At 43.3% G+C, this 13450-nt stretch overlaps 2 protein-coding genes across 3 annotated transcripts; one reads left to right on the top strand and one right to left on the bottom strand.

The window, feature by feature from the left end:
* The first annotated feature begins 744 nt into the window (after positions 1-744).
* Positions 745-2893, top strand: LOC111568689 (insulin-like growth factor-binding protein 1). Its single transcript, XM_023270452.3, has 4 exons — positions 745-1159; positions 1304-1446; positions 1639-1767; positions 1865-2893. Exons 1-4 carry the CDS (start codon positions 814-816, stop codon positions 1988-1990), a joined length of 744 nt encoding a protein of 247 aa, XP_023126220.2. The 5' UTR covers positions 745-813; the 3' UTR covers positions 1991-2893.
* A 54-nt stretch (positions 2894-2947) lies between these two features.
* On the bottom strand, positions 2948-7890 carry LOC111568688 (insulin-like growth factor-binding protein 3). Of its 2 annotated transcripts, none has more exons than XM_023270451.3 (4): positions 7406-7890; positions 6489-6736; positions 5595-5714; positions 2948-3962 (listed from the first exon to the last, which is right to left on the bottom strand). In XM_023270451.3, exons 1-4 carry the CDS (start codon positions 7794-7796, stop codon positions 3837-3839), a joined length of 885 nt encoding a protein of 294 aa, XP_023126219.2. In that variant the 5' UTR covers positions 7797-7890; the 3' UTR covers positions 2948-3836. The 2 variants fall into 2 exon arrangements, with proteins under 2 accessions (XP_023126219.2, XP_023126218.2); XM_023270450.3 differs by having other exon boundaries at positions 6489-6739; positions 7406-7878.
* Positions 7891-13450: the final 5560 nt, after the last annotated feature.

Raw genomic sequence — 13450 nt, 5'->3', positions numbered from 1 at the left:
CATGTCACATACACAACATGAGTGGTGCTGGTGTGTATAGCACACATTAAGTCACTGAATCTCTTTGCCATAGATAGTTATTACAAATACTACACCAAGGAACCAACCAATTACTACCGTTTTTCTTCAGACAAACATGTTTGGATTCAAGCTGAGAAAGCCATAATGTTAGGGTTATGCAACGCAATGCTAAAGGGGAATGATCTTGTTTATCTGTCTGCCTGATAAGAGGAACCTTCACCAACAAAACTAAAGGGACAAATAGGTTTTTAGTGTCAAAACAGTGTCAGCGTACAATCTGTCAGCATTACTTCACAAGATAAATGGTTAACAACAGCAGTAGACTTTTTACACTGACCAGTAGTTATCTCATGGCCTGTGAGATTATGATTATCTAAGGAACATTAGATAAGCCAAGGATAATCTAAAATTCCTTATTTTGGATGTTATTCATTCACTACTTTACTGAAAATGTTCTTCAAATAGCAGCGTTCATGTAGCCTCAAAGGTAAAGGCAAAGATCAGTAATTTTGTCACCCAAAAACAGGGTTGTTTTGCTGTACCACCACTTTACGTTCCAACGTCAATATTGACGACAGACCTTGTGAACCTGGATCTACGTCAAGCAGGGTCATCCACCGTTTACAGCAGCTTTGTCAAAAATATTTTATTTCTGTGGTCACTGTGTCAATCATTAACCCCTCTGGAGGCCAGATCCCCCTATAAATACTGCTGGTTCGGAGAAATCTCTTTAGAAGAAAAACTACAGACACAGAGCAGTTTTACGAGACAATAAGGATCAGAAGACTGGAGATGCTTGGATTGTATGAGAAACTGACATTTGTGGTAGCAGTGGCTCTGGCTGTCTTAGCCGTGGTGAGGACGTCCCCGGTGGTGGGGCCCGAGCCCATCCGCTGCGCCCCCTGCACGCAGCAGAAGCTCAACGAGTGTCCTGCCATCCCAGCAGACTGCAAGCAGGTGATGAGGGAGCCTGGCTGTGGCTGCTGCATGGCCTGCGCTCTGGAGAAAGGGGCTTCCTGTGGGGTTCACACGGCCCACTGTGGTGAGGGTCTCCGCTGCACTCCGAGGCCCGGAGAGGTCAGACCACTCCACGCTCTGACCAGAGGACAGGGAGTCTGCACTGAGGACCTGGGCCAAGGTAACCCCAGTGGGCCTTTTTCATATGTGTTCATTAGTTTTTTTAGGATTTCAAAATGACAATTCAGGGAAAAAAATACTTGTGTAACTTCATGTATCATTTTCAACATTAAAATGTCTAAAATGTGTTCGACTTTCTCCACAGAGGAAGCTGATGGAGTTCCTGACCATGGCTCCCTGCACTACCTTCTGGGGCTTAATCTTCCCTTGGACCACCAAGATGCTGCTGAGGGCCACGAGAGTATTAAGGCCAAGGTCAATGCCATCCGCAACAAACTGGTACAACAGGTGAGAAAAAGCATCAATGTGATTAATAAAAATGATTCAAAGTTATGTGCCACTCTTTCCACAAGAGGGAGCACTTGGCTCTAAGGTAGGAAACGGAAATAACCTGAAATGTTGTGATGATGCACAGACAATGAGGTGTATTTGTTTAAATGCAGGTGTAGCTCTCATTGTTATGGGTTCTTTTTGGCACAGGGTCCCTGTCACATTGAACTGCATGGAGCACTGGACATGATAGCCAACTCTCAGCAGAAATTAGGAGAGAAGTTCACAACTTTCTACCTCCCCAACTGTGATAAGCACGGCTTCTACAAGGCCAAGCAGGTGAGAATCTTAGGAATCATGAAATAAAACTCCTGACAGAGATTTACCCCCAAATTACTGAGTGATTTATTTGTTGCCCTCCCTGTTTCTGTTTCAGTGTGAGTCATCTCTGGTTGGACCGCCTGCCCGCTGCTGGTGTGTCTCTTCTTGGAATGGGAAGAAGCTTCCAGGATCGAGTGACCTGCTCGGTGACTCAGAGTGTCATCAAGAAGTCACCCACTGAACGATGAACTCTGTTATCACTCATAAACACACTTTCACACCCAAACAACCAATGGGTGTTTTGTAACCTAACATCAGGTGAATGTATAGATCTATTCTCCTGATGAACTGACTTGCATTTTCAGAAAAAACACTACAAGTCAAATCTTATTTCAGAGAGGGAAATTTCCTCATTTTATTTACATGATGTATGTATCACAAACTTATTTATTCACTACTTGTATATTCTTACTGGCATTAACCATTTGTCATTTTTAGATGTTTTATATGTTTGCCTTTTTTCCCCAATTGTAAATAGGGCAACACTGTATACATTTGTGTTTCGGACTAAATAACTCCATTGCTCAAAACCACAGGTCCACAACTCTGCCAAGCCCATTTCAGAGTTTCTTTTTTTTTTTTTAATTATTCATTCAGAACTAGAGCTGTGCACGGTACGTAACAACACAGCCGCTCATTCATCCAACCTGTTGACATTGTCTGAATGTATCTCCTTTGGCGTTTCCTCAATGCGCATTGGGGGAAATACTTAAAGGGCCACAAATATGCACACGGTGGCCGAGCACAAACATATCAGGGCTCATCCAAGCCACTGTGAGGTTTGGGATGGGTTGTTCGGCATCTGTCTACCTCTGCTAAGTCTCTGCAGGTCCACAGGTTGAGGGGAGGATTTCTGAGGGTTCATCTCAGCTACACTTTTCACACATTAGCTTTCATTGTTCCTTTGTTGACCTATTCTTGCTTCTATTCTGATATTTATTATATTTCACTCGTGTTTATGCTTCTGTTTGTTAGAATGTTTTGTGCATGCTATTTGCCTGGAATGCTGCCGTTCCATTATTGGTTCTATTAAGTGTATATATTCTAATTCTGTGAATGTGCATTAAAATATAATTTCATCATGGCAGCGTCCTGTTTTAATGTCTATGTGCAAGATATAGAGAACGGAACACGCGAAAATTTTTATACTGCCTTTATTAAGTAAAAATAGACCTCTGAGGGTTGCATTGTACATGCAAACAGCATATTTATTTAAACTGAGACAAGTGCTGAAAAATATCACTGGCTACACAGGCATCAGAGATAATGGTTAGAGGCCTTTATCTCTAATATTCAGCTTATGCAAAGTGACAACAAAACGGTATAAACCACAATACAGAGTAGAAGAAATGTCCCCATTTTCTGTGGTTTGAGATCCAGCATACACAAAAAAACCAAAAATCTTTATATGCACTGTAGAGTGTGAGCTGCACAGTCACATCCAACTCCCTGAGGAGGAAGCAACCGGAATAAAGTTCATACAAATATGAAACCATAGTAAGGCACTGCATGCTTACTCTGCAGGACATGTTCAAACATACAGTTTATGGTTGTCATGACCACACTCAATGTCTTTATAACAAATCACAAGCATACAAATAAAGATTACACGTCACAAGCATGTACACATATGCAATGCCATCTAATTGTGCGTAAATGAGGAGCGATCGCTTCACTGTTTGTGACGTGTTTCTGCGTTTTAGAATTCGAAAAAGGAATCGAGACTAATTCTTTTATCATCTCCCCAGAAGGCATCCAGGTCAAGTCAGAGACAAAACAGCTTATGAAGAATCCATCCATCACATAAAAGTACAGAATGTACAAGCTCTCCTCCTCTTGGTACTCTTCCTCTGTTCCCCTTTGCTCTGCCTCAGAAAAAAGGTCCCACAGGCAACAGAAATAGCAAAACATCCATATATCGGGCCGAGCCATCTCTTGACCTCTCTTCCAATATCCTCAGTGTCTCCATTTGTTTACAATTCTTCTTGCACACTCCCAACCTCCCTCCCCCCCGTCCCGCTCCGCTCCTATTGGCTCTCAGAGTTGTAGTACTGGGCGTCTCCTCGCTCCTTCCCATCAAAACCTGGCAAAGGCTGCCCGTATTTGTCCACACACCAACAGAAGCCTCGCTTTCTGCCTTTGGATGGACGGCACTGAAAGTGAGCGAATGAACAAGGTGAAGGGAGGGAAAGACAAATGGGGGAGGTGGGACAGCTGAGAGCACAAATCCGGTTGAATATGGAGCATTATGGGTAACGAGCCACTTTAGTCAATGAAGTAGAACAGCATAGTTAAGAGGCATTAATGGTCAGATTGTGCTGACTCGACACAGCCTTGGCTATCCAACACGCTGTGGTATTTTGAGCTGCTTTTATGGTCTACCTCCTGTTACACACATATATAGAGACCTTTAAGGTAAACAGAAACCTGGTAAAATATTTGCTTAGACCCGTTTGTGAACAACTGTGAACCAAGATCTATTTTCAGTAGCTGGTGGCCAGTACGAATCATCTGTTGCTGATTATACCCCACAGCTCCAAATTATGGGTACTACAAATGACTTACAGAGTCTGTGGAGCTACCCAAGGGCTGCTATTTTACTGCCAATTTTACTAAAGGTCAACCTCCACTCTAGTAAAACATGCAGCCATTCATTTCAAGGGCTGCAGCAACTGTACTGCTGCTCCACAGGACTGATCAGGAGGGAAGACGTCCTGATTTAGTTCAATATTTCAAAGGGAAGTCAACTGAGAGGCAGATCTGAGCTAAAGTACGGTACTTTTATGTGATCGGTTTAAAAACATAACACGTCTTTATCGTCAAGATCCCAAAACATGTCATTTGTGAATTCTTCATTTTAGCTGCGAGACAAAAGTATCGCAAATTGTGTAATAGAAAAACTACTACAGCAATCAAAATCTTAAGCACAATTTACAGACAAAAAGTGCGACTGCTTTAAGTGTGAAATCTTTACTGGGTGGTTCTTTTCTGTAGGAGGCATTTATTGTTAATAAGTCCTGTAATAAGAGCCGTTTTTGCTTGAAATCATGCAACTGTCCGACATAAAATGACTGCCACTCCTTCAGCGTCTGAGGGCTCGGTACACTAGGCCCATTTTTACATAAACAAAGACAATGAGCCTGGCGTTGTGAGGCTGGTTATGAGATGATTGCAGGTCAAGGAGAACACTTCCATTAAGCAGGAGGGACTGCTATGTAATAAGAAAAGTTGCCTCGGTGATGCAGTGGCGCGGGAGCCCTAAGTGCCTCCATATGAATGCATCAGAACCACTCATTTATTACAACCCGATCGTGGGTGAACCATGCGAGCGTGGGGATGGCTGCAACTCTATTTCTGTGTCTGCCTCTCAAAAGTCCAGCAATTATGGGGCGAGCACATGGGGTGCCGGTGGCCACCTTGACGTCTGTCTCCCTGGGAGGGTTCCCGTTAAACGGCCATCGTCCCAGCCGTCAACCCCGCTGGGGTTTGGCCCCTGTGGTCCCTGTTTCCAGAGCCAGTGGCTAGGGTCTACCTCACTGGTCTGGTGGTGCAATGATGAGGCTCTAATAACTACCAATGAATGCAGGAGGACAGCAACAAATCTGTAATTGGGCTGCAGGAGACCTAAAGTTTGAGTCACTAGACTTCAGCATTTAATCGCATTAATGTTGTCTGTTAAAAAACAAATGCTGACTTCCTTTTAACAGCTTTTCAAAGTTAGAACCAACTTTGCATCAAGCAGAACATTAATGATTAAATCCAATGATAGTTGGTTTTTTTTTTACCTGCTTTTTCTTGTAGAAGCCCTTCTTGTCACAGTTTGGAATGCGGAAACCTCTGGGGTTGAGGATGTTGGTGATCTTGAGGTTGCTGAGGATGCTCTCAATCTCTCTTCGACAGGGACCCTACAAATGAAGGGACACAATTAGTTATCCATTCTTTCTTGGAATAAGTGCAACTCTGTAGCTTTAACTGAAAGAAATGCAAATGCAGCTCATGCTGATGAAGAGAGCCATTTCTAGTAGCCATGTGATTTTGACATTAATGGTTTTGTGAATAAACACTTGAACAAAGCTGACTCACGCTGCATCACACACTGCTCTGCTCTGCTCTAATACCTGAACAATGGTGGCTGCGATATGAAAGAGGTGGCGGATGAGAAATGAATTCATCTGACTTCTAGAGGCTTAACAGTTTGCCAAAGCTGCTTAGAACTCTTACACGTTACACAAAGGACGAGGGGATAAAGTGAATTCAAACAGCTCAAAGATGGAGCCAAAAAGGCTTGTCCTCAAGTCCAAGTGCACCAGTCACTAATCAGAGCAGCCAGTCAAAACCCATTACTAGAGTGTGCTCACTTCTCTGGCCAAAGAGAAGATCAAAATAGCAGCAGGGCTTCCCAACAGGCACTCACATAGGCCAATCCATCATTCACTGGCTCTCTGTATGTGGACGCCTTGTGGCTAAACAACTGCCTGACCCAGGTCAGCCGCAGGGCCATGGTGCCCGCTTGCTGCCATGCCATTCTCCTGCTCACGATCCCTGCCAACCGTCAGCACCGCTACCCAAAGCATTTCATCACCCGCAGGGAGAGAAAAACACCAAAACACAGAGGAAGAGGAGAAAAACATTCCTCCAGTGTGCTCTGAAGACAGAAAAATATTGGTTGTGGTACTTACATACTCAGGCTCCTGTTTGGTTTCTAGAGAGAAGTTTTGCTGGTCTGTGATGAGTGGGCCTGGGAGATCCTCTCTTTTAAAGCTCTGGGTTCTCTTCTGCTGCTCCCGTCTGAGGACCTCGGACTTGGCAGAGGGGAAGAAGGGGTGAAGAGGAGGCCTGAGTGGTCCGGTGGGTCTGTGGGTGCTGTACGAGGTCTGAATACCTGAGCCGGTGGAATTCCTCTCCTCGTCCTGAGTCTCAGCATTCTCTGCTAAAGTTTGAGAAGAGTGTTTATGCACAAAAGTGAACTCAAAGAGTATTTATGTCCTGATTTCTTCAGCAAAATATAGGTCAGCTTGAGGGTCATGGACATCCAGTTTATCAGAGATATTTTCTGATGCTGTATAGGAGGATTTACACTTTAAACATCCAAAAAGTGTCAGTTTCCTTTAATAATGCAAGCTAAATAGTTACATTACCACAAAGGAGGCCAAGATTCAAAATCACTCTAATGGAAAAATCAACTTTTAGGTTTTGATAAGGATTTCAAGGAGGGTCCAGTGTTCACTCTGAGGCACAAAACGAAACTAGCACAGAATGGCACCACTCTTTTCCACAATCTAGGTCCATCTACTACTTCCTATGTCGTCCCTCATCCCTGTCTTCCATGAACGTAAAGAATCTATTGGAGAAAATCAATCTGTGACTGTGGCTTTCACCTGGATTTCTATTGCGCGTCTTGGAAAAAGCATTACGCATCAGTTTTAAACCCAGCACTGACTGCGCATTAATATTAGAAACTTTCCAAGGATTCTTCTGCTTCACATAAATCCAACTAAAACTCTGTGTACAACTATTGCACGTCATTGTGTATCCGGTGACTCCGAACAAGAGCGCACGAGTGGATATGGATTCAAGGTGCGCACGGAAGTGTTACCTGGCAATTCATTGACTGGTGGCGTCGGTCTGACGGTTTGTCTCTTGGTTGTAGCGTTTGCACAGATCCCCCGTCCCTCCAGCAGAGCCTGCAGAGGTTTGGTTTCACCGGGCTGATGTTGACATGTCAGCCCGGAGCCACATCTCCCGGTGTACACGCCGCACGGCTGCCCGAAGCTGAGCGCGCAGGTCATGCAGCAGCCGCAGCCCGGTTCTCGGACCTTCTCGGCGCAGTCTTTGGGTAAAGGTTTGCACAAAAGTCGCGCTCCAACGTCACACGGCTCGCATCTGATCACCGGTCCGCTCGCACCTGACCTCCGGCTGAACGATGCCAGGACAAAAGTCATACAAAGTGCGCGAAAACAGGAATCCATTGTGTCACACGAGAGCATATGAGGCGAGGAGGCGCGCACGGTCCTGCTGTGGTGACTTTTCACTGGGCAGCTTCTCTCTCATTCACATAAAGCCAACGGACAAAACATCTCAATATATAGACCCCAATGACTGTAGTCACACCCCCGGATAGCTTGTGGTGAACTGATGAAGTGCCTCCACTGCGTTATTCCTTGAAAACATCAGGGCAGCATGCTGGGATTGGCACATGAGTAGGTCATTTACATTGTGTGGCTCTTTACATAAAATATGTTTAAGAAAAATGAATATGGCAGCATTTTTATTAGATTCTTTTGTTTCATCTTGGGTGATTCTAACCTACATTATCATAATATAATGAGGCTTCTAGACACATACGCAAGGAAACCATCCTGCAACCAATTAGAAAAATCCAGAGAAATTAATTTAATGTCTATCAGGTGTCAGTTTGGAGAATCGACACAGAAATTCAAGCATCTGCAATGCGCGTATCCATCCACAGGGGGCGCCAATAGTGTTCCAGTGTATCAGGCTTTACACATATGTCACCGAATCAATGTAAGATTGGAGCTGCACTAAAATCGAAAAAAGCTGTTTAGTATCTGACAGTGAAGAACACTGTGGTTGGAACACTTTGCTTGGTTGGTTTAGATGTTCAGAACTTTATGTGCAATGTGGCAGGAGGTTGTGTTTTCATGCATGTGTGCAAGACCTGCTCTGTGGCCCAAGAAGCTGCTGCACATGACCCGGCATGAACTGTATATGGCCAAAGTGCATAGATTATAACCAGTACATGCATAAGATGATTATTTCAAGCTTGCATAAAGTAGTCTACAACAGTGCAGCCCTTCAGTAGGTGACATATTGAAGATTAGACACTAAATCAGTGTTGGGATGACACCCAAGGAACTTTACTCAGGTGCTATTTGGTGATACATGTATGCTCACTTTAGATTTGACCTCAAAATTCGACTGCGTGGTAGAAATTTAAAGTGATAGCTGCTACTTATTTTGCAGAATAATGCCTTACATACAAAACAAATCATTATCTTTTTAAATATCGTGCAATTCCATGGATGAAACATCACCATGTGCTGCTTACATCGGCTGCACCTTGATCATATTTAATAATCAATTGTTGCTCAATCATCAGTTTATCAATACTACTAATATTATAATGCATATTCTAAAAGTTGTTTTTACTTATATATCTTGCCAATATATTTTACTACTCCAATTACCATACAAATAACAGTATTTTGTGTGATATTCTATTTTATTGTAGTATATCAATATATGCTAATGATGCAGGATTGAGTTTTGCATATAGAGCAAAGAAGCCAATGGAAAGCCAAAATATAATTTAGTCACATCAGCCGACACAGTCATTTTTGTTCATAATATGGAGATTTAATAAACATAACTCAACCTTGTGTCATGCAACAAATGCCACTCATGTACCTGCTCCTCACACACACAGTAAAACATTTGTCTCTGAACTTGTTTAGACGTGTGACATAGTTGGCCCTGTTTTGCTCATTTGTCAGTGCTACAAAGCAGACCTTAAAAATAAGGACACATACCACACACGTAAGTGCGAAAATTCCTGAGTAATTACATCTGAAGCATTTTTAGGTCCACTATTAATTGGTTACAGATGAGCGAGGGAATACACTGGCACAAAATGTCCAAAATTCCCCAACAGAATAACAGCAGCAGAGCTGAGGTGTACCGTTCCTTCTGTGCTTTTGAAATTTCTGGGAAGTCAATGTCAAATCTGTTGCCAGCAAGCCCTGGCATACAGCTGTCTGTTAACAGACAGGTCTACAGCAGAGCAGCGCTCAGTGGAATGCCAAACATTTGTTTCATATGCTGAAAAAAAAGCTTGCTGATTTTCCTCCCTTTCCTCCACTCATAGTTCTTTGGAAGGGGGTCTCTCAGCCACCTGTGCATATTCTGCATAGCAGAGGAGAGCAGGAGTAATGTACCGAAGGAATGTCGTCCCGCAGAGCAGCCACTCAATAAAGAGGGAGTGTGAAGAATGTGCATTTGCACACACAGGATATTACTGTACATGTGTTTAACATAACCTGCTGTCAAAGGATACACTGGCCAACCGCAACTGCTTGTCAAATCCTAATCTGGGGCAATTTTCCACTGTTTCAAGATGATTTGAGCAAATCAGACACACTCACTTGAAGCTCTGAGAGTGGCCTGCGTTGGCTCCTGCAGCTAGACTGTAGCCTGTTGCACTGGAGCCCCGAGCTAAATATAAACTTTAATGCCTGCTTCTGGAAGTCACACATATTCTCAGTTTCATTTTTAAATCTTATTAAAACCACGATTGTTTTCCTGCATAGTTGTGAGTAGTTATTTTTGTCATGCTGCTTTTAGTATTATGTCTATTCTTATTTTTCACATTGTAACGCAGCAAGGTCAACTCTTTAAGAGGAATGAAAGGTATTTGATCATGTCCTTCACAGTTTTTAAAAATGTTATTTTAAAAGCTCAACAGGAACATGTAATTTGCATGTGGTTTTGAGTTGGATAAGCCTATTTAACCAAATTTGTGGTGTTTCTTTAACAAATGAATGACCTATTTCATTTGAGCAAATGTGGGTCGGAGACAAAAGTATAGTTTGCATTATTAATATTTTATTAGCTCATTTAAATTAACTTGGATGTATTGTTTTCATGCATGTCAAATCTAATAAGTCGTCTGATAGCCTCCCCAGCACTGGCTCTGTTTTTGTTTGGGTGCAGTGCGGAGTTAGAGGGGATGGTGTTACTGTAGTGACGAGGAAAAGCACAAGAATCTGCAGCAAGTTCCAAAGCTCATAGATTGAAAAGCACATAGTTTAATCAGCTGGAGGTCTGCAGAACATGTCTGGGTTAACCAAGGAGAAGGGTGTACGTGTGTGTGCGTGCGTGCGTGTGTGTGTGTGTGTGTGTGTGTGTGTGTGTGTGTGTGTGTGCACACGCATGCCCCTCACTCTCAAACACCAGCCAACCCTTTCCCCATTCTTACTTGGAATTTGGGATGGCCGTGGGGGTCTGGTGTGTCTGCGCTTGTGGAGAGAGAGTGTGTGGGTGCACACTGTACAAAGGTGTGCTGGAGTACGAGAGGAATGAGGCTGCTGCAGATCACATGACAAGTCTGGTACGTTCGGTGTTATTCTTTTCCCCCAAAAGTCTCATGACCGTCTCTCATATAATTGCCCCTGTCTGAGAGGTTTTAGAGCACACTCTCATCATACATGACTTGGATGCAGAGGTCCCTATTGTGATTAATATGATAATCTTTTTCCTTTGATTCTGCTCTGACTGGCACCCATAGAGCTTCAACAAATATCTGATTATTAGACATGGTTGGAATGACGAACAAAATAAAGAGCTGAGAGACCAAAGGCCACCTTTCATCTAATTCCAGGGTTGGTTAATGATTTTTTTTTGGAGTGGTCTGTTTGTGGAGCTGTCATGGTCCCCATTTCTGGAGGCTTGGCCCCTGAGGCAGTCCAAAGCTGTAATTAGGCCTGAGCAGAGTGGAGGACGGAGAGTGAGGAACTCTCAGCACTCAGCCTGACGAATTGCAGAGTGCTCGGAAGTGGGCTGAAAGTGGCGCCGCTCACTTTGGGCCCTGAATGCCCCCCTCCCCAGACGGTAACACTTCCTTTGTCCCTGTCTCATCGACACATATCGGACATTTGGACACGTATTCATACATGTATGTACAGGGAATTTCCTCACGTGTAAAACACCGATTCCCATTTTTCTCACTACACTTATTTCACTTTGTCACTGAGTTCAACTATTAAAAAACATTGAAAGCATGCTTTGATGTACACACACTGTCATTAAAATGGTTTCAAACTGTGTACAAAGTACTTTTTCACTTATGCTTGACTTGCCTTTTTTTAAATGTGAGAAATGATTTAAATATGAACAAAAGAGACAACAATACATGTAATTTACTCTTGCTCAGTCACATATCATAATTTTTTTCTACTGACACCGACGCACCATTACTCACTTGTAAACAAAGAAAAAATTACAGTCAGTCGAGTAGGGAATATCTTTTACAGATGCAGGCCGTAAAATGCTACGTTTATTTTATAAGTGATGGTGGTCTGCGGTTTGTTGCTGAAAGAGCGGGGGGACAAGACTGAAAGTTATCACTGCTGGGTGTTGAGCAGTCAGCATTAAAGTTATAAATGTGTCTGACTGCTTCTAATGTAATGAGCACTTCTCTAGTCCAGTGATTCGCAACAAGGAGGGCTTGTACCCCCAAATTACTGCAGCAGATTTACAGGGGCTGCATGAAAAGATGGTAGAGTAGTTCTTAGAAAGTAAAGAAAATTCGGACTAAAGAAGAAACAAATCATGTTTTCACAGAAGGAAAATAAATATGCACATAATAGTAAGAGTCTATGTTTTGGATAAAAAAAATGGTTGCATCTCGACAGGGGTAGCCAACACGGTGCCCGCGGGCGCCTGGTTGCCTGCAGAGACCATGTGAGTTGCCCCCAACATGTTCTAAAAATAACACTAGTCACCATGAAATTCCTTATAAAAATTATAGTTGCTGTTCTTTTTAAATCGGAAATACTTACATTAATGCAGATTTTAAATTACAATATTTATTATAATTTTTTTTAAAAACAACAACGTCCTCGTTGTAAATGAACTTTGACCTTGTCCGAGTCAAAGTTCACTGCGCATGTCCAACCACCACGTCACTCTGCTGCGTCCGGACGCAGACGCTTCGGGAAGCTAGAAGTGGTTTTTACCCCCAAAACATGACAGAGAAGTGAAAGAGAAAACACTATTTTCACGATGACTGGGAGGAAGAGTTCTTTTTCACGACAGTGAAAGATAAATGTATGTGTCCTATTTGCGGGGCGTCTGTTGCGTCGGCAAAGCGGCACAATGTGGAGAGACGCTACTTTAGCCGCTACAAAGCTTCCATGCTAACTAGCCACCCGGTAGCGCACATAGACTGTATGCGCATTACGGACAGAGAAAGCCCGGGACTTAAAGGCAGCTTTGGCATCTACTGCTCGGCGAAAAGATTCTTCGTGGAGAAAAATGTACCATTAGAAAAGCTTGTTTTAGTCACGACGGACGGGGCTCCCTCCATGACGGGTCGCCATGCAGGCTTCATTGTACGATGCAGAGGTAATCCAGACTTCCCAGCATTCCTACATTACCACTGCATCGTTCACCAGCAGGACATATGTATGTACAAAAGTGGCCGGATTTGATCATGTGATGACTCGTGTCGTGAAGATCATAAATGGTTCCAAAGCCAGACAACCAGGACATTGAAGGTGCTGCTGGAGGAGCTGTGAGCTGAACATGGTGACCTGTTACTACACACAGAAACCCCATGGATCAGCAGTGGACCAGTTTTGCAGCGTTTGTTGTCACTGTTGGCCGAAATCAAAGAGTTGATGCGATCCAAAGGGGAAGACACCTTGCTGCTTGAGGACACTGAGTGGATTCTTGCCCTTGCATTTTTAATGGACATCACTGGGAAGCTGAACCATCTGAACTGTGAGCTGCAAGGTAAAGGTAAGACATGATAAGCTCTGCAATGCCAGGCTTCCCACTAACACACATTTACAAAGAAAGAGGTAACACATGTTGTCATTCAAAACACCGTGCCATTACACAA

The sequence above is a fragment of the Amphiprion ocellaris genome, chromosome 10 (assembly GCF_022539595.1).
Source record: "Amphiprion ocellaris isolate individual 3 ecotype Okinawa chromosome 10, ASM2253959v1, whole genome shotgun sequence".
Lineage (NCBI taxonomy): Eukaryota > Metazoa > Chordata > Actinopteri > Pomacentridae > Amphiprion > Amphiprion ocellaris.
The sequence above is the reverse complement of the archived record's forward strand: the minus strand, read 5'-3'. Positions and strand labels throughout refer to the sequence as shown.